This window comes from Phacochoerus africanus, chromosome 14 (genome assembly GCF_016906955.1).
Source record: "Phacochoerus africanus isolate WHEZ1 chromosome 14, ROS_Pafr_v1, whole genome shotgun sequence".
Lineage (NCBI taxonomy): Eukaryota > Metazoa > Chordata > Mammalia > Artiodactyla > Suidae > Phacochoerus > Phacochoerus africanus.
This window is the reverse complement of record NC_062557.1, coordinates 46210695-46231306: the sequence shown is the minus strand read 5'-3', so window position 1 is coordinate 46231306 and position 20612 is coordinate 46210695. Positions and strand designations below refer to the sequence as shown.

General features: G+C 43.6%; 1 protein-coding gene across 2 annotated transcripts in view; it reads right to left on the bottom strand.

Moving 5' to 3' along the window:
* Positions 1-8981: 8981 nt before the first annotated feature.
* GOSR1 (golgi SNAP receptor complex member 1) overlaps positions 8982-20612 on the bottom strand; it is a 55263-nt gene continuing 43632 nt past the window's right edge. For both annotated transcript variants that reach the window (XM_047757333.1, XM_047757334.1), the window contains exons 8-9: positions 14575-14657; positions 8982-10959 (exon numbers count right to left, since the gene is read on the bottom strand). In XM_047757333.1, coding sequence (XP_047613289.1) covers positions 10835-10959; positions 14575-14657 — 208 coding nt within the window. In that variant the 3' untranslated portion in view covers positions 8982-10834. The remainder of the gene's footprint in view (positions 10960-14574; positions 14658-20612) is intronic.

Below are 20612 nucleotides of genomic sequence, written 5' to 3'. Positions count from 1 at the left end.
TCTGGAAGCCAAATGCTCAGACCTTTTTTTTTTTTTTGCCAACCAGCTATGGCATACAGAACTTCTGGGGCCAGGGAACCCGCGCCACAGCAGCAACCAAAGCTGCTGTAGTGACAATGCCAGATCCTTAACCCACGGCGCCACCAGGGAACACCATCATACCATACTCTTGAGTATCTTTCCCCAAATTCTATACATCAAAGAACCCATAAAAAACAGGCAAAAGACTTGAACAGACCTTTCACCAAAAAAGATACATAAGTGAGAGATAAACACATGTAACCTGCTCAATCAACATCATTAGTTATTAGGGAAATGCAAAATAAAACCACAAGGCACCATCACGACCCACCTGTGAGAATGGCTAAAACGGAACAGGACTTGTGGCCCACGTGGGTGAGGATGCGGATGAACTGGAACTCTCAGACTGAAGTGTGACACGGCACATTTAACCATTCTTAAAAAAGAATGGTCTCTTGGTACACACACTGTCACGGATCAAATCTCAGAATAATTATGCTACGTCAAAGAAGCCAGACCCATTCCAAAAGAGGACTCACTGTACGATGCCCCTTACAGAAAACTTCAGAAAATGCAAACCAACTGATAATGAGAGAAAGCAGAGCAGCGCTTGCTTGGGGACGAGGGGGTGGGTGGGATGCAGCCGGAGGGAGGGACTGCCAAGAGGGCACACGGAAACTTGTGGGGATGTTGGGTATGTTTACTGTCTTGATTAGGGTGACCACATTGTTCCCTTTAAATATACGGAGTTTATTATCTGCTAATTATACCCATTAACGCTGTTTAAAAAAACCCCTATGTATGTGTGTGTGACACACGCATATCATTTCCCCACTTAACATATCCTGGAGGTCATTCCACATCCGTACAGAGCAAGTTATCTTTCTTTTTCACAGCTGAATAGTATTCCATGAGATAGACTTACACAGTCTATTTAACCATCCCCCTGATGGACATTTAGGTTACTAACCATCTTTCTTTTAAGTCAGTGCTGCTATGAACATCTTTACATATACTTTTTTTTTTTTTTTGCACCTGTAGGATGAATTCTTAGACATGGACTGCATTTACGATTTTGAGAGATAGTATGACATGGCCCCATTTCTCTTGCTGGCTCGGGAGTCGTGTCTGCTCTGAAATGGGAGAGATGGTCCTCAGACAGATGAAAGACACTGCCCCGCAGCGGTCTGAGATCCATGAAGGGGGATTGCCTGGGCGATTACGCTCCTATGCGCTGCAAGTGCCGTCCTGGTTTGCAATCCCTCCTCAGTTCCAGCCTTTCTTTGGCGATAGGATTGTGTTGGAACATTTTAGGGAAATCAGGTCCTGCCTAACTTACCAGATTGAACCCAGGAAAAGGAGCCTGAAGGGCTGGGCTGCTGTAAAGCAGTGAAGCAGCAGGTGGCATCTGAGGACACTCATTTCCAGCACTGCAGCCACTGCACTTTAATGCAGGCCAACCAGATCCTTTCATTGATCTCCCCTCTTCTCAAATTATTGGGAAGAAAAAAAGAGAAAAAAAATCAATCATTTTATTTTTACTTTATTATTTTGCTTTTCAGGGCCACACCTGCGGCATATGGAGGTTCCCAGGCTAGGGGTCGAATCGGAGCTGTAGCCGCCGGCTGACACCACAGCCACAGCAACGCGGGATCCGAGCTTCGTCTTCAACCTACACCACAGCTCATGGCAACGCCGGATCCTTAACCCACTGAGCGGGGGCCAGGGATTGAACCCGAAATCTCATGGTTCCTATCAGATTTGTTTCTGCTGAGCCGTGACGGGAACTCCAAAAAAAAAAATCAATCCTTTGAAGGTGTCTGGTTCAGTGGCGTTTAGTACATGCCCATCACTGTGCAACTACCACCTTGATGCAGTTCCCAAGCATCTGGTCATCCCCAACGGAAACACCAAACCCAGGAAGCAGTTATTCCTCGAAAGGAGAGTTTAAAAACAAGGAGGAAGCATTTCACAGGCAAGCTTGGGAAGGAGGCTGTTCCAAAGGAGGAATTTTCCAAAGGCCTTGGGACATCCAGTCACTTGGGATGGTGCAAATGTGTGTGTGGTGGGGCTGAAGGAGTGGGGGGAGGAGGCAGCAGGAGAGGCAGGAGGGGCGCGTGGGGGTGGGGAGCGAAGGCGCAGCTTCGTCCTGTAAGCAGCTCGGGTTAGTCAAGGGCAGGAAGGAGGAAGAGTGGTCTCGGGGCCCATCTGAGCACTCCTCACTCTCGGCGGATGAAGTTCTGTCAACTTTAATATAAAGTCAGTTTGAGTCAGGGTTTCTCAACCTTGGAACCATGGACATGTGGGGGCCTGGCAATGCTTTGCTGTGGGGGGCTGTCGTGTGCCCTGTAAATTTTTTTGAGAAGCATCTCTGGCCTCCACCCTACTCCACCACAGTCCAGTTATGACACCCAAAGGTGTCTCCAACTTCACCAAATGTCTCCTAGGGGAGGGGGAATATCTCCCTCGGCTGAGACCATGGGAAGGACTCTGACCCCATGTCCCCCATGTGCAAGAGTGGACAAGCTGTGGTCCCTGCTGTGTGGCGATGACACAGCACAGGACAGGCCCTCCTCTCAGAACGTTGTGGCATTTTTTCATTCCTTCCTCTATTTATTCAACAACTACTTAATGCCCACTAGGTGCCAGGAAGGCTGAATCCCAGGCCCGGGAGCTTCTTGGCAAAGACCCTTCTGCCTGAGGGTGACCTACCAGCCGAGCAGCTGGTGGATTCAAGGAGGACTGCGTGGGCTCAGGCAGTGAGCTCATCAGCGGGGTCCTGCGTGGATTAGAGTCTTTGCCCCAAATGTTCTGGACTGTGGACAACTCTTGGGAGCTCTGCACAACCCAGGAGGCAAAGGGAACTTGAGATTCAATTATGAGCAAGATTAATTTTTTTTTTTTTGCTAAGCCCAGTAGGATGGGGGCTCTGAGTCATATTTAATTGAACTTAGAACACTTATGTGACAGATTCTGCATGAGATTCATAAACATGATATAAAGATAAACAGAACATTGCCCTGGCTCTCCAGGGACTTGTAGACTCATGGAAAACTCCCCGGGCCCTCGTATTCTTTCTTTCTTTTTTAAAAAATTACTTAATGAACTTTATTACATTTATAGGTGTACAGCAATCATCACCCTATTATTTCTTGAAAACATTCTGGGGAATTTTATACCATTGTTATCTCAGAGATAATCTCTGTAACTGCACATAAAGTTGCTAGAGTCCATTTTGCAGATAAGAACACTGAACTTAGAGTGGTTTAGCAACTTGCCCTTGGCCTACAAGGATCAGATCTGGTGCCAGAATACAGGATCTTTCCACCACCCCAGGAAGCTCTGCTGATTCACGAGGGATGAGGAAAGGGATAGGCAAAGGGCAGCTGATGGCTATCAGGACTCTCTGACCTCTTGGGCTTGCTTCCTTACCTGTAAGAGGAGAATACCGCCTCACTGAGTGAACAGGATTTTGTACGCATGATGCACGCACAGATGTGTGTGCATGTATGTCTGTAGGGAACCAAGTGCTGGGTGTGCATTCCACGTGTTACCCCGCTATAACACGCAGGCACAGGTGAAAAGAAGCTGTGGATATTCCTGGACAGAGCGATGAGAGAGGCTGGAAGCTGTCCAGGAAGATAAACCAGGCAGCTATGTGTGGAGCGGGTGGAGAGGGGTTAGATGGGAGGCGGGACGCCCGGCTCAGAGGCCAGCTGCTGTGCGCAGTGAGAAACTGCAGGCCCCCAGCTGGTGGGACCTGCGACAGCGGACAGAGAGGGGAGTGGAGAGGATTGAGACCCGGGTCCAGGGCGAAAACACAAAATGCCATATTCTCTGCACGGTCTCCTTAATGAGAGGGAGAACTGGAAAAAAGTGCCCCATTTATTTATTCATTTATTTATTTATTGTTAGGGCCACATCTGCAGCATAAGGAAATTCCCAGGCTAGAGGTCAAAGTCGCTATTCCTTGCCCCAACAGCTCACTTCTGAATTTACTGGCCTGTTTTGTCATCAGCATAGTGAGCTTGGGTTCAGTATCAGGGTTTTTTTTTTTTTTTTTTTTTTTGTCTCCTTAGGGCTGTACCTGCAGCGTATGGAGGGTCCCAGGCCAGAGGTCGAATCAGAGCTACAGCTGCTGGCCTACACCACAGCCACAGCATAGCCAGATCTGAGCTGCATCCGTGACCTACGCCGTGAGTCACCGCAACACCCGATCCTTAATTCACTGGGTGGGGCCAGGGATGGAACATGCATCCTTCATGGATCCTAGTTCGGTTTGTAACACGCCGAGCCACAGTGGGAACTCCGTGTGCCACATTCAGAGATTGCTTGTCACTTTGGGAGAAATGATTATGTTTAAACCATACTTTTTGGGCCTCGAGTTAAAAGTAGCGACCAACCCTATCTGCCTGTTCTCCTTCAAGCTGTAAGCAATTTTATCAGTAAAAGACTGATTGAATGTTTGCAAACATCTAAAAGAAACATACTCATTAAGTACAGTTTCCTAAGAGCTTCATATCTCAAAAGAGGGAAAATAAATAATACAGATGAAGATAACAAATTAGAAGGCAATTTTACAAGGGTGAGCGTCGTCGATGGTCTCCGGGATTCCTCCAGGCAGAAAGTTACAACAGACTGTGAGCACCCAATCTTCCGGGCGTGTGTCTTCAGAGGGAGCGATAAAGAGCTTTGCGAGCTGGACAGCTCTGCCGAGGTGGGAAATGGTAGCTGGGAGGGATGGAAGGCATCAGGCTCAAGGGCGTTCTCTCTGTTCCAACTCAGCCAGCAAACCTCTATCTTCCGAAGAAGGAACACACTTGTGTTTCTCACGGCTTTTGCTTTCGAGAAAGTGCCTTGACGGCAAACCTCTTCCCTGAGATTCCCCAGCCACGTTTTTTTGTTTTTTTGTTTTTTTAAATCCAAGCGTCTCTGATAGCAGACAAGACACGTTGTGGCAGAGCCTCAGATCCTAAGCAAAGGCCAGGTTAAGTAGGAGCTGGCAGCCTGTCAAAGCCATTCCACCTGAAAGGACAGGCACCGCGATGCAGTCTGGGTGGCACTGAGGATCTGTGCTGAGGAGCTTTGCCAGGCTCAGCCTCGGGCATCTCCAGGAAGGCCTCTGAGGCTCTCAACTTAGAAGGTACGAGGAGGTGGACAGGAATTTTGGTCCAAATGAAAGCCACATTTCCTACAACTTCAATGCACTAGTTATTGTAAAAAATATATATATATATATATATATATATATATATATATTTACAGTGAGGGTCCCTTTAGTAAGCACTTGGCTAGTGGTTATTAGCATTCCTTGAAAACAGTCGAGCCACAGGGCTTTAAATATTCTAAATGTATCACCTTTATTATTTTTCTTTTTGGCCACCCCGAGGTACATGGGATTCTTGGGCTGCAGCAACGCAGGATCCTTAACCCACTGTGCTGGGCTGGGGATTGAACCTGTGTCCCAGCACTCCCGTTGCACCACAGCAGGAACTCCTCTAAATGTATCACCTTTAAAATCAGGCAAAACTGGAGTTCCTTTGTGGCGCAACAGGTTAGGATCTGTTGTTGTCCCTGTAGTGGCTTGGGTTGCTGCTGTGGCACAGGTTTGAGCCTTGGCCTGGGAATTTTCACACACCCTGGCACAGCCAAAAAAAAAAAAAATCTGGCAAAATTGGTGGTTCTTCTTCTACAGCTGCTCTCCTAATCATACAGCATGAGTTAAAATACATTTTGCACAACTAGGATAAGGTTTGCATCAAAAAGCCTTTAAGATTCAAATCCTGTTGAGTAAGTTAGTCCTCTGTTTGTAAAGGGCGCCTTCCCTAAGCAGCATTAGATTTTATGTGTCTATGTGGGGTGACCATGCACAGGGCTAGACACACATTAGGAAGCCGAAAACAAGGCTAACATTTCAAGGCAGAGGTGGCTTCCAAGGCCATGTGAGTGGATGGGAGGGAAACGCCGGGGTGGCCCGTAGAGGAAGAACTTTGTGGTCAGACAAAAAAGATGAAGCTGGGGTGGGGAGTCGCGGCCCGTGGGGACAAGTTTTCTTTTTGGGGGAACGAAAAGGTTCACAAGTTAGAAAGTGCTGCTGGTTGCACAACGAAAGTACTAAAACCCACCAGTAACCTTTGAAAGGGTGAATTTTGTGATGTATGAATTACATCTCAATTGTACTGCTGGGATGCGGAACACATGAACGAGAACCTTTGGAGAGGTAATGGGGAATGAGGCATTTTTAAATTCTTTGGGGCTGGATAGGTGGGTAGAAAATCGAGTCCTGATCTATAGGATAAAATGTCATCATTTAGAGAGGGCGAGAAGCTGTCTTTCTTCCTAAATTCTACAATTTTACATTTCAACCATACATCCTGAGGTTTTTTTTGTCGTTTCTAGGGCTGCTCCTGTGGCATATGGAGGTTCCCAGGCTAGGGGTTGAATCGGAGCTGTAGCTGCTGGCCTACACCACAGCCACAGCAGGTCAGGATCAGAGCCGCGTCTGCGACCTACACGACTCACGGCAATGCTGGATCCGTAACCCACTGAGTGAGGGCCAGGGATCGAACCCGCAACCTCATGGTTCCTACTTGGATTCGTTAACTACTGAGCCATAATGGGAACTCCCTGAAGTTTAGTTTTGATAAGAGATTCTCCTTCACTTCTTGGGTGGAATTACTAGTGGAATACTCCTATGATGTTTTTGAATGCCAGTGATGGTTTTTCAGGACCTGTATTGTTTTACCTTGGGTTTTAGGACACTATGAGCAATACTTATCAATACCGAAGACCTCATAATCATCACTCCAAACTGCCTCGATGGTGCCATTTCAATACAAATAACCACAGACACACCATTTGGATTTCTAATTTATTATTAAATTACATAACAAAGCTTCTATACTGTCAGAAAACGCACATTTAGATGAGAACAAAAATTAAGTACAAATACAATAAACCTGGTTCCAAGAAGCTATTTCAAAAGCAAAAAATTAGAAAGTGCATTTGGAATAGATTTTTTAAAAAATCTGTATTGGCATTTTTCATGAGGAAACATCTTCCATCATGGTAAAGTGTGATTAGAATTGATTTTCTTCCCTAAGAGCAAACAGGATGGGAGTAGATGCAAATACTCGACACTAAAGTGAGACTTCTGAGACTTTGTACTAGGCACAAAGAAAATGAGAACGATCCCTCAGGACATGGCTCGGCTTTGTCTCAGCTTCTTATCCAATAAACGTTTTCAAGAGTCACTTGGTCCCCATTTTCTTTCCCTTATAAAACTGAAGGGGATGCAGGTTTATAAAGGAACGGCAACAAGAATAGTTTATAAAGATCATGATGAAAACCTCTGTCTCTTTGGAGACCAGGCTAAACACCCCCTAGTCCAAAAGGAGAATGGAACGCGGTCATTTTAATTCCCGGTAGAATCCATCTGCTGTTTAGTTACATTTGCCACAAAGTTCAGTGTAACACTAGACATGGCCATTTATCCTTAACCGCTTAATATTGCAAGTTAGAAAACTCAGCCAATTTCCAAGAACTCATATCTGGCTAGCGATCAAACATGAGGTTTTAGAAAACCAAAAAGGTTAGTCCAGTTCTTTAAAGTCCTTTTCATCAGGTTGAGATTATTGACAATGACACAGAAAATTAATGGTGGGAATGCAAGTCCAAGGTGCCCCAATTCCACAGAGGCCCAAAGTCACTGCATCGAAAGGCTCAACAAGGACATCTTTCCACTCAGATGTATGCAGCACCCCCCAGGAGAGAACCAGAGTCAGTACGATTTGGTTCCAGGTACACAAAGTGGTCTCACGAGGACTCCTCTCTCATCACCCACCTCCATTCTCAGGACTGTACTCCCGTGACTGATCTGAGCACTGGGTAGTATTATGGGAAAATGTGTTCTCTATAAAAGTGAATAGTACAAAGGAGAAAAGAACAGTGGAGAAGAAAAGCCCTTTTCTAACATTAGAAAACAGTGGGTCTGGAAGCAGGTTCTAGGAACTCCTTCAGTATCATCATTAATAATAACACTAAGAAGACGATAGAAACAGCCAGGACAGGTCAACGGAAGCCCCGGAATACCTGGGGTGGAACTTCAGTGACGGCTTTATGTTAAACATTTTAGACTAAAATTATCAGCATACATTAAAACAAACTCTCAGAAGTATATACCTTTTGGAATTTTCTGCCCTTTCTGTTGCCATGATTTTTCATAGTTTTAAGTGAAATGCAAAGTTTTGAGTGGCTATTAAAAATATCCCCAAAGGAAAGATCCTTTATATAAGACAACAGCTGAGAGAGGATAATCTCCTCTAAGAGGCAACATTTGAGACCAGGAATAGAAAAATCCTTGGACCGGGCTCTGACTGGCTCTAATAAGCAACTTACTGTTGGCCCCTGAGCCGAGTAACTGGTTTGTAAAGACAGCAAAAGAGTTAAGAAAACCCAGCTGATAAAAAAAAAAAAACAAAAAAAACCCCAAAAACGTTAAGTGATATGAAACTGGAAGTTCAAATCAGCTATCATGGGATCCAAACTGAGCCTCTACTTGCAAACGGCACACTTCTCTTTTCTTGTTCCAGGGCTTCCTTCTGCAAAAGAAGGAATCGTAAAGGAGAGCCGAGCACACCCTAGCTGTCCACATTCGGCCTGGGTCACCTCACTATGGGCTCCAGCACTGGAAGGACAGTCAGACCCATCTGACACCAACATCCACACCACGGTTTTTCAACTTCCTTGGAAGAACTGGTTTCTTTATTTTCACAAAGAAAATAACCAACATAACTCTATTACTTCATTTAAGCATAACCCTAAGGGAAAGGCTCATCAGCCATCAAAAGCGTTTGCTCAGCTGCAGCAAAAGCTAGATTAGCTTGGGTCCTCGGTTCACTCTCACCCCATCAGCTTTAAAGAATGCACCAAACAATCAGACCAGTGAGAAAGACTGGTAATATAATTAAATAAATAACTTTATTTTTTATTTATTTATGATACTTCAGACTTTATAAATGCCTACTACATAGCAACCAAAGTCCCATAAAGTCTAGCTGAGGCACAACCACTGATCAAGACCCTTTGAAAAATCAAAGATAATAAAGTGTCACTGGAGAGAAGTTTTGTTCTCCCAACAGAGAACTGAATAAGCAAACTTCCTTCTCTGATATTTTAAGGTTCACACTGGGAAAACTTCAATTTTCTTTTAAGGGCATCCCCAATCAATTCACTGATCAACTAACCCATATTTAGAAAAATAAACCCCATAGTTAAAAAAAATATATCAAATTCTCTTCACACCCAGAACACAACAAAACGTGGACACCGAAGGAAAACCCTCTCCATTTCTGTACCAGACCAGAGGTGAGTCTACCCATCAGCCTGTCATCAAGTCCATCTGAAAGTCACCATCGACACACTGTGATGTGGTTAAGACTTGCACGCTAACGTCCTCTGAGCTGCTGTGGCACCGTCTCAAGCCAATACTACAAATATCATGGTAAATTCCCAAGGCGAAGTACAGCCTTCGTTCTGGGTGAGGAGGGCCGATGTTGGGTCTTCAACCTATTTGCAGTAGTTCATTAAGAGAAGTAATAAATTCACAAAAACTGAGAAATCGTAAAATGGTTAAACTTGAAAAAAATTCTGGTGGGTGGTTTAAAATTGTGTCACTGTCCAGGGTGGTAAGAGAAGACAGAGGCAGAGAGACAGACGCCATCATAAGCACCTCCAACAGCAAAGCCATTCTCTGGATGTTTGGAAAAGCTTAACAGGTTTGGAATGAGTATGTTTTCACAGAACACAGAATTCCTGGTACATGAGACAATGGTTCTTAAACTTTTGCTCCTAAATTGTGGGACATTTACAAATGGAATTATCTGGATGGTGACCCCCAACTCAGTGTCTCTTGACACGTGGCTTGTTAAAGACATCTCACTGAAAATGGATTAACACCCTGCCTCAGTGGCCGGTGTTAATTCCGACGTGATGAGGACGAGCTGGGGGCACCGACAGACACTGACTTCCTGTCATGGTAGAGTTAGGATTTCATTTTCTTGAAGTAGCAAATGGTAACCCAGTGGAAAAAGCTGACAAAAAGCGCGTGTCCTTCTTGATGTTTTCCCAGCAATACAGTTAATTAACCCCAGTGGGTGCACAATTAAAATTAAAAAAAGATCAAGAAAAAATTTTTTGCAGTGCTTGTTTTCTGTTTCAGACAACCTCAACTGTGTTGAAGTTGGCCTGGGAGCGTCTCAAAGATTCTGTGAAAAATGTAATTTTTCTTGAATACCAAAAGAGCTGGGGACATAGAGTAGAAATTTAGAGCACAGATCATCAAGAAATAACTTGTGATTTCTCACCATGAGTGTAAAATAAAAGGACAAAAACTATTTTTATTCACAACCCCATCTGGTGGCTGAAAGGAAAGCAGTCTTTGGATATAGAGAAGCCTGGTTTTCTGAAGACTCTGGCTGTGAACTGGCTGGTCAGCAGCCTCCAGCACTATCACTGAAGCAGACACTCTGGTTCTGATGAGTTTACTTACCTCTTGGGGAGACAAAAGCAACTGAAAAAAAAAAATTTTTTTTTTAACTAAAAACAGAGAGAAATGTGTGTTAGAAAAGACAGCACAGAAAACCTGTGGCTTCAGCTCAACCTGACAATGTCACGGAGTCCATCACTATCTGTCTTGAACGAATCCTGCTGGTCAGGCTCATTGTCAGGTCAGTCAACTTCTCCTTGCTACTTTTCCTTATTCCAGATCAGGGCGAGAAAGTGGTGGCTGTCAAGAGTCCCCGGAGATGTCCCATCAATGGAAAGCATAGAGCAGCAATAGGATGGTACAGATGCCAACAACACCCCCCAGGATGAGGGAGTCTCGCCGCTTCCTAAGGTTGATCCGCTGGATCAGGCTGTTCACAGCAGGAAAACGATCTTTGGGAAATCTTTATTAAGGTCATATTTAGAAGAAGTCTCTTTAGTGAAAACTCACGGGAATTTCAAAAACAGAGAGCAGTGGAGTCCAGAAATGATAAATGAGGGGAAGAAAATCACACTGAGGAAGCTTGTGGCAAACACAGACATTCTACTGCTCAAAGTCCCAAACAAAGTCTCCCTGCACAGTGCAGTACACAAGTGAGAAGAATGAAAAGAAAAAGAATCAGCAGGGGGGTGGGGGTGGGGAATAACCACACCTGCCGAGGGATCACTGTCAGGGTGGGAGTCCGTGTGATCAGAACAGAGGATGCCTTTCCTTTTCCCCCTTCTCTCTCTCTCTCTAACCTCTTTTCTCAGGAGACTAGGTAGTTCTGCCAGAAGGGTTTGGAGGAATAGCTGATTTTCTCCCCACAGGGTGATACGCCTCCCTGCATTCAGGCAACTGATGGGAATAAACTCTGAGTGCCTGTATAATCAAGCACTGGTTAACTATTTATTATTATTTTTGCTGTGCCCATGGAATGTGGAAGTTCCTGGGTCAGGGCTCATACCCAGGCCACAACAGTGACAATACCAGATCCTTAACCACTAGCCCACTAGGAAACTCCCTAAAATTTAAAATTTACTTTGCAGCAGTAGGCAGAATATGGCAAGGAAGTGGGTGAGGAGTTCCATGGTGGCTCAGTGGGTTAAGGATCTGGCACTGTCACTGCTGTGGTGTGGGCTCTATCCCTGGCCCAGGAACTCCTGCTTGCTGCAGTGTGGCCAAAAAATAAGATAAAAAAGTAAAAAAGAAAGTGGGTTCAACTGCCCTAGCTATCCTATTTAGGGAACATAAAAAAGGAAAGATTAGAATTTTCAATTTTAGGGGCTTTATAAAAGCACCACAACTGTATTTTACTTACTACTGCAAAATACCTTCCTATCTTGTTAGCATGTTGTCATCAAAGTGCATGCCTGTGCATCTTATATTGTTTTACATTTCTTGTGCTGGTTTCTGACTATATATATATATATCCTCTGTAAATAGAGGTATTATATCGAGGTCAGGAAAAGCAACAACGAAATCACCTAGGATACTAGAGAGCTGGAATAATCCCTACTCCAGGTGAATCCTCACCGCATTTTTTAAATTAAACAAATGTTTTTTTCTCACTGCCTTTTAAATAAAATGACTCTCAGCAGGTACTGTATTGTGTATTTATATTTTCTACATATTGTATGCAGAGGCCACGTTTTCGTCTGATCTTTAATTTTCCTGTGTGTGTGCGGTTTTTTTTTTTGTCTTTTCGCCTTTTCTAGGGCCACTCCTGCGGCATATGGAGGTTCCCAGGCTGGGGGTCGAATCGGAGCTGTAGCCACCAGCCTACGCCAGAGCCACAGCAACGTGGGATCTGAGCTGCGCCTGCGACCTACACCACAGCTCATGGCAACGCCGGATCTTTAACCCACTGAGCAAGACCAGGGATCGAACCCAAAACCTCCTGGTTCCTAGTGAGATTCGTTAACCACTGCGCCACGACGGGAACTCCAGCGCTTATTGACTAGAGCTTTAGACACTGTAGGCATTAGTGTGTTTTTTGAATTAATTAATGAAAAAAAAAAACAATTTCAAGAAACAATTTTTAAAACATCAGAGAACAGGAAACGTGAAGTAATGGGCAAAAAATTATACCATGGAAGGTACACACCTCACATTAAGCAAATGCTTCATCTTCTCTTGTTTGGTAAAAGGAGGGTCGACAATTCCCTTCGAGAAAGTAAGAAAGCTTTGACATTAGAAAGCCCTGTCTGAGGTGGACATGTTTCTATCCAGTTTTCCTTTATGGGGACCTCTCCCCTCCTTCTGTAACAATCTAGTTCAGTCCGTGGACAGGGTGCGGCTGACCTTGTCCTCTGCCATCGGGTGCACACACACTTGGGACTGGCCTCAGAGAATATTCGGAACTCTTGGCTAGTGACTGGGTTAGGAACAGGCAGTGACTCGAGCTAGGGTAGGGCAACCACAGTCCTCTAGGGACGTGTGCTACAGCTGTTAGAAAAGATACCCATTTTCCATGAGAATTTCTGAACTGCGAGGAGGTGCCTCTTGTAGCCACCTCTACCAGTACAAGGAGGAAATCTGCCCGAGAATGGGGCCAACACACCAGAAAACAGAAGTAAGAGATGGAGGAGGGGAACAGAGTGGAAAGGCAGGTTCTGATAATAAAGTCTGAGCCCCTATATCCAGCCATGCCTCAAGCCAAATTCTATCCCTGAATTCTACACTTATATAAACAAATTAATTCCTTCCTTTAACTCCTTATGTCAGTATGATTTAGGTTTCTATTATCATCTCTCTATGGAGTCCGAATTCACACCCATTTTACATGATTTTTAAAACATATTTTTGGGGATGATAATAATTTGTGGTGATGATAAAGTGGGATCACGTGTATAATAGTATGCCATTAACTGTAGAGCCTTATATAAAAAAAAGTGATTTTGGATGTGCAGTTTTACACTTAGGGTGACAAGGCAAGAACAAAATTCACAAAAAACTGGAAAATAGGAGTTCCTGTCATGGCTCAGCAGTTAATGAACCCGACTTGTATCGGTGAGGATGCTGGTTTAATCCCTGGCCTTGCTTGGTGGGTCAAGGATCCAGCATTGCCGTGAGCTGTGGTGTAGGCCACAGACATGGCTTAGATCTGGCATGGCTGCAGCTCTGGTGTAGGCTGGCAGCTGCTGCTCCAATTCGACCCCCAGCCTGGGAACTTCCATATGCCACAATTCAGCCCTAAAAATCAGGGAAAAAAAAAAAAAAAAAAAAGGAAGAAAAAACCTGGAAAATACCAACACACTTCAGGATATTCTTTTCCTTAGGCAAATAAGGTACCGAATTACAAGTGACCTTAAATTACATGGGACCAGAAAACAGATATTCAACTTTTGAAAATTATAGGTCCTTACCCCATTAGTAATTGGGGAAGTAAACTTTTTTCCTTAAAAGGCTGGACTTCTCAGAGTAAACAAAATGTTTTAGCTTAGTAGGCTTATCTGTTTCCCTGATGGGTTTCTCAGAAGCATTAGTAATACTAATTTAAATTACGAAACTGAAAAATTAAGAGGTCACAACAAACAGGCAGCAAATCTATTCTAGAGTCCAGCTTGTGCAAAGCGAGTCCCAATGAAAATACGCCATCAGCAGTGACCACTCTTCTGCGAGTGTGGCTGTCCACCCCCTCCCCTCCTAAGCATCTGCTACTGACATATTCTCCAAACCAAAAAAAGGAAGAAGAAAATGCACATAATTTACGATGTTTAGGTAAAAATGGTGTATACTGTGCGGGTTCTAACATGTCTTTAAGAGCCTGTAAAATAATTTGAGAATAATTTGAAAATTCACATTTATAATTTTTTTCTAAATCTACTAGTGTTACTTCTGGTGTGCAGTCTTTTAGACATGGCACTAAACAGTATGAACTTTCAAAAAGTAAGAGTGCAAGGTGTATTCCTAACACATAATTCCTGATAGTGGTAACCAGTCCAGGGGAGGGAAGCGTGGTGAAACACACATGGACTTTTTTCCCTAAAAAAAGATCACAGGTTTCAAACTTTCAAAAAGGATACTGGCCAAAGTGTTCATTTTGCTTTGAATTGACTTCAACATTCCTCTCTGTGAAGTCATATTTTCTTTTGTTGCCATAGCAATGCTGCAAAGGAGAAAAAGAGAAGCTCATTAAACTGACATTTAAGATTATCCTGCCTGGATCCATCATACCCTTAAAAATGAACAAAATCTAAGGTGAGCAACAGCACCTTTGAAAAGCACTGGGCAGAGACATGGGGGGCAAAACCACTTCCCAAGTCATCTTTCCATTGTCCTTTTTCTGAATGACCACTCCATCCTCAATGCTATTCTCTGATATCTTTCTGGATAAGGGAATAAGATGTTTCCTACGGGTTTTTTTTTTTTTTTTTTAATGGTCTATTTTTTTATGGCCACACCCACAGCATATAGAAGTTCCCAGGCTACAGGTTGAATCAGAGCTGTAGCTGTTGGTCTACACCACAGCTACAGCAATGCCAGAGCCGAGCCGCCTCTTCGACCTACACTGCAGCTCACAGCAATGCTGGATCCTTAACCCACTGAGCAGGACCAGGGGTCGAACCCATTTCCTCATGGATACTAGTCAGTTTCATTACCGCTGAACCACAATGGAAATTCCTATTTTTTTTTTTTCAAAGTAAAAAATGAAACATGACAACTGACAAATCACACATTACAAGAGCTTCTTAAAATGGTTTAAAACGGGGCCAGTTACTAAAACATCCTAAATCAGGAAAATGTCTTGAGAGAAGTAGGGAAGTGAAATCATAAAAATAGAACCAAAGGTACAACACATCACAAAATATTTACACACAACCAACCCTTAATTTATGAAAAGATTATGTTCCATAATTCTATTTGAAAACCAACCAAGTAGACTTTAGGACACACATGCAACATTACACTGGCTTCCAAGCCAAGTGACACAGGTCACAGATTCATTAAATAAATGAGAGAGAAAGGAAGTGATTTTTTATTCTTTGTACAATTTCTTCCATATGACTACTCTGATGTGTTTTTTGTTTTGTTTTTTGTTTTTTTTGCCATACCCAAGGCATACAAAAGTTCCCGGGCCAGGGATCAAACCTGCTCCACTGGTGCAGTGGAACAAATCTGACTAGTATCCATGAAGATGTGGGTTTGATCCCTGGCCTTGCTCAGTGGGTCGGGGATGTGGCATTGCTGTGAGATGCGGTGTAGGTCGCAGATGCAGCTGGGATCCTGAGATGCTCTGGATGTTGCTGTGGCACAGGCTGGCAGCTGTAGCTCCGATTCTTCCCCTAGCCTGGGAACTTCCATATGCCACAGGTGTGGCACTAAAAAACAAAGAAAGACAAAACAAAACAAAAAACCCTGCGCCACACCAGCGACCAGAGCCACTGCAATGACAACACTGGATCCTTAACCTGGATCCTTCACACAGGAACTTTTTATTTTTTTTCATTTTTTAAACTTTCTATAGTTTTATCTTTTTGGACTTCAGTATCCTAGAGGGCAGGGTCAGTACCCATTTTGATACGCAACACACGGGGGAGTGTTTTTAGATAGTGACATTATAAAAGGTAATAGGAAAGAGAAAGTGTTTGAGTAATTCTGAAAATAGGTGAAACATTAAAAAAACCAAACCAAACCAAACCAAAAAACAGGAGTTCCTGTTGTGGCTCAGCAGGTTAAGAATCCAACTAGTATCCATGAGGATGCAGGTTCGCTCCCTGGCCTCACTCAGTGGGTTAAAGGAGCTGGCATTGCTGTGCCTGTGGCATAGGCCAGTGGTTGCAGCTCCTATTTGACTCCTAGCCTAGGAACTTCCACATGCCACAGTGCAGCCCTAAAAAAGCAAACAAACAAAACAAAACAACAGAAATAAGGAGATTCTGGTAAGATGGTGATCAGAGCACAAACTCCTGACCTTGCCTCTGGCCCAGTTTCCTCCATGGAAGAAAAGAAGAACAGGTAGACAGGCCAGGGAAGGCCCATCGGAGGTTCCGAGTTCTCTTGGGTCTCTAGAGAAGAACATCGGGAGGGCTACACTCTCTCGGGCAGGGGAAGAGCCAAGGAACCGTGGCAGGGAAGACCACACTCTTCAAGCTTGAGGCCAAGACCCAGGTCGCACTGCACCCTGAGGAGCCCAGACAGCAGATGATAGAGACCTGCTCGTACAGGGGCTGCAGTGATGAACTGAACTGCTCCCAGTCCTGACAAGTGCGAAAGGCCTGCCACACACAGCCAGAGAGACCTAGAAGCAGACAGCTGACATCTGAGCTGGTGTGACAACCGGCTCGTAGGAGGGAAAACTGCTGGGCCGTCTACTATGGTTGGAATGTCACTATTTCAGGGTCTCTAATAGCCTGACCTATCGGAGAGCTAACTGACCACATTCTCTGACAGGCAAGACCAGGGACGCTATTGGAGGAAAAGGCTATGGGTTATTTTGAGCAAATGATAGATGAATCAAAACTGAAATTTCAAGATCTGAGAAGGCAGAGAACAAACAAAAGTGTGTAGGAAGAATATAAAAAGATACGAATTGTTTGGAATAGTAAAAGACAAACACCCTCCCACCAACGCCCCCCCCCCCCACCAAAAAAAAAACCCCTGGCAACAACACTGGAATGGTTTAGAAGATTGTGATATAACCATACTATGAAATAATGTTTGGTTATGAAAAGAGTCAGTTTTATTTCTACTAACCTGGAGGGATGTTTATGACGTACTGAATGATTAAAGCAATCCACAGTATGTATAGAGCATGAGTCCTTTTTAAAAATTTTTATTGAAATATAGTTGATTTAGGAGTTCCCGTCGTGGCGCAGTGGTTAACGAATCCGACTAGGAACCATGAGGTTGCGGGTTTGGTCCCTGCCCTTGCTCAGTGGGTTAACGATCCGGCGTTGCCATGAGCTGTGGTGTAGGTTGCAGACGCGGCTCGGATCCCGCGTTGCTGTGGCTCTGGCGTAGGCCGGAGGCTACAGCTCCGATTTGACCCCTAGCCTGGGAACCTCCATATGCCGCGGGAGCGGCCCAAGAAATAACAACAACAAAAGACAAAAAAAAAAAAAAAAGAAAGAAATATAGTTGATTTACAATCAACTATAGATTGATTATACAGAGTTAGAGTCCTTTTTGATTTTAAGAAACAATCAAAACATCTTTGTATATGTCTGTATGACAATGAGAAAAGTATTAGAAAGATGTACAACTGTCAGTTAATCCAAGTTACTTCAGCAGGTAGGAATGGAGAGCACCAACAGGAGATAAACTTTTTCTTTATACATTTTAGAATTATTTAAATTGTTATAATAAGAACACTGTACTTTATTATTATTATTATTATTGTTATTTTTTGTCTTTTTGCCATTTCCTGGGCCGCTCCCGCAGCATATGGAGGTTCCCAGGCTAGGGGTCGAATCGGAGCTGTAGCCACCGGCCTACGCCAGAGCCACAGCAACGCGGGATCCGAGCTGCGTCTGCAACCTACACCACAGCTCACGGCAACGCTGAATTGTTAACCCACTGAGCAAGGCCAGGGATCAAACTGGCAACCTCATGGTTCCTAGTCAGATTCGTTAACCACTGAGCCACAATGTGAACTAGGAACATTGCACTTTAATATATAAATATCTAATAAAGAAACTTGAAAAGAAAAGTAGAGGAATTCGACCTGAGTGATTAAGAAATGTTAATAACGTTACCAGCATCAAATCTACTGTTAATTCACCTCAGTACCATTATGAGTCAAGCAACGGTTTATAAAGGTTTTTCCTAGATCCCAGAAAATCTAAAGAAACAAAGGGATCAGGGATATCTGAAGACAGAGTGGAAATTTGTATAAGGAGCTGTCAGACACCAAATTATTCTCTCCAAACCATGCAGGCAAGTGACTGCCCTAACCTAGAAAACACCTACAGACGCTGACATTTTGAAGTCTCCCGAGGAAACAGCCAGGTCCCTTCCTGATCACCCATGGTGAAGCCTATTACTCACGAAGTCCTACCACCAATGCACAAAGAATGAGCTTCCAGGCACTAGATTTATAGCCTTATCCAAGGTTCACCAAACATTCGAGGAGAGCCTTTCACATAAAGGGAAGAAATTCAAATGAACGAGCCAGCAAACAGAAAAGTGAGTTGGGGCAAACAGAGGCAATAATAGACTCTTATGAAACTCTGACATCAAATTATATATTTAATGTCCTCCAAGAGATAAAATATCACATCCATGAAACATGAATGTGCGTGTGTGTGTGTGTGCGCGCGCGCGCATCTACCCCTTTTGAGATTTTGGGTAAATTACACAAAGGAGAGTGGAAATAAATGGGAGACGGAGAACAGGTAAGAAAGGATGAAGAAAGGGTAGGGAAGTAAGAGGTACAAACTATTAGGTATAAAATAAGCTACAAGGATATCCTGTACAACATGGGGAATATAGCCAACATTTTATAACTATAAATGGAGTATAATCTTTAAAAACTGTGAACCACTACACTGTACACCCGTAACTTATACAATATTGCACAGCAACTATACTTCAATAAAAAAAAAAAAAAATGATAGGGGAGTTCCCGTCGTGGTGCAGTGGAAAGGAATCCGACTAGGAACCATGAGGTTGCGGGTTCGGTCCTTGCCCTTGCTCAGTGGGTTAACGATCCGGCGTTGCCGTGAGCTGTGGTGTAGGTTGCAGACGCGGCTCGGATCCCGCGTTGCTGTGGCTCTGGCGTAGGCCGGTGGCTACAGCTCCGATTCGACCCCTAGCCTGGGAACCTCCATATGCCGCAGGAGCGGCCCAAGAAATAGCAAAAAGACCAAAAAAAAAAAAAAAAAGATAGGTTAAAAAAAAAAAGGAACCAGGAAAAATGTCTGCAGTGGTTCCACCATTCAGGAGTTGGCTTCAAGAGGGCAGCACCCTAGAACATCATGGATTTCCGCAGCCCAAGGCTGTCCTTCACCGGGAATAGGAGTCTACACCTCCAGTGTCCACGACCAGTGCTCTACAAGCAACCCCACTTCCCTCTCAGGGGTAGACCCTCACCCACATGACCCTCCCACAACGTACTGATTTATGTCATGAACAGGTGAGGTGATGGCATACTAAACTGCTATGATTAATATTTCACTTTTTCTAAATGTACAACTACATATGTGTCTGCCTATAGTTATATGTTCATTGTTAACAACTATTTTTACACAGATACGAAGAGATACATAGAGAAAAATATGGAAGAATACATACCGAATTATTAACCAATATAGTGTTGCACTTTGGGTGAATTCTTTTTTTCTCTGTTTATTTAGGTGTATTTGACAAGTACCAATTGCATATATATGTATATATTTTAAAAAGGATCAAGACAAAGGAGGGAAGAAAATGATAAATGTTAGAAAATCTCTCAGATCTGAGGTTTCCCAACTGTGAGAGCTTACCAAATGCCTATTCCCATGGACTAAAAAAGGTGCATGTCAAGCTCATCATGGTGAGACTAAAAACAAACAAAAACCTAAGGGGAAAGGGACGGTCCTCTAAGATTCCAAAGGAAAAATGTTTACCATATACAAAAGACTAGAAATTTTAACTGGCACTGGACTTAAAAAGTAGTACTGGAAACAATGCCTTCAAAAATTTCAAAATTACTTTCAACTTAGAGGTTCCTATCTTATTAGCTAAACAATGAATCAAGAATATGGATAGAATAAAGACCTTTTTTTTTAATGTAGAAAGTCCAAAAAATTTACCTCCTGTTCTTTCTGAGGATGCTACTAAACAACACAGTCCAACCTAAGGAGGGAATAAACTAAGCGGAAGAAACTAAATCCAAAAAAACAGGTGTTCTAACAAAGGAGGTCATTTTAGGAAAATGGTGAAAGGACATCCCAGGACCAGGACAGTGAACGCACCAGGTCTAGAGCACAACACGTCAAGATGAGAGCGGAAGGAGGCGGGCAATGTCAACTTCACAACACAGTGAATTTTAGATTCAAAAAATAAAAACGATCTCAAGAAGAGTCAAAGCTAACAAATATCCTTTGCATCATTAGTTCTTAACCATAATTTTTCAGGTTAA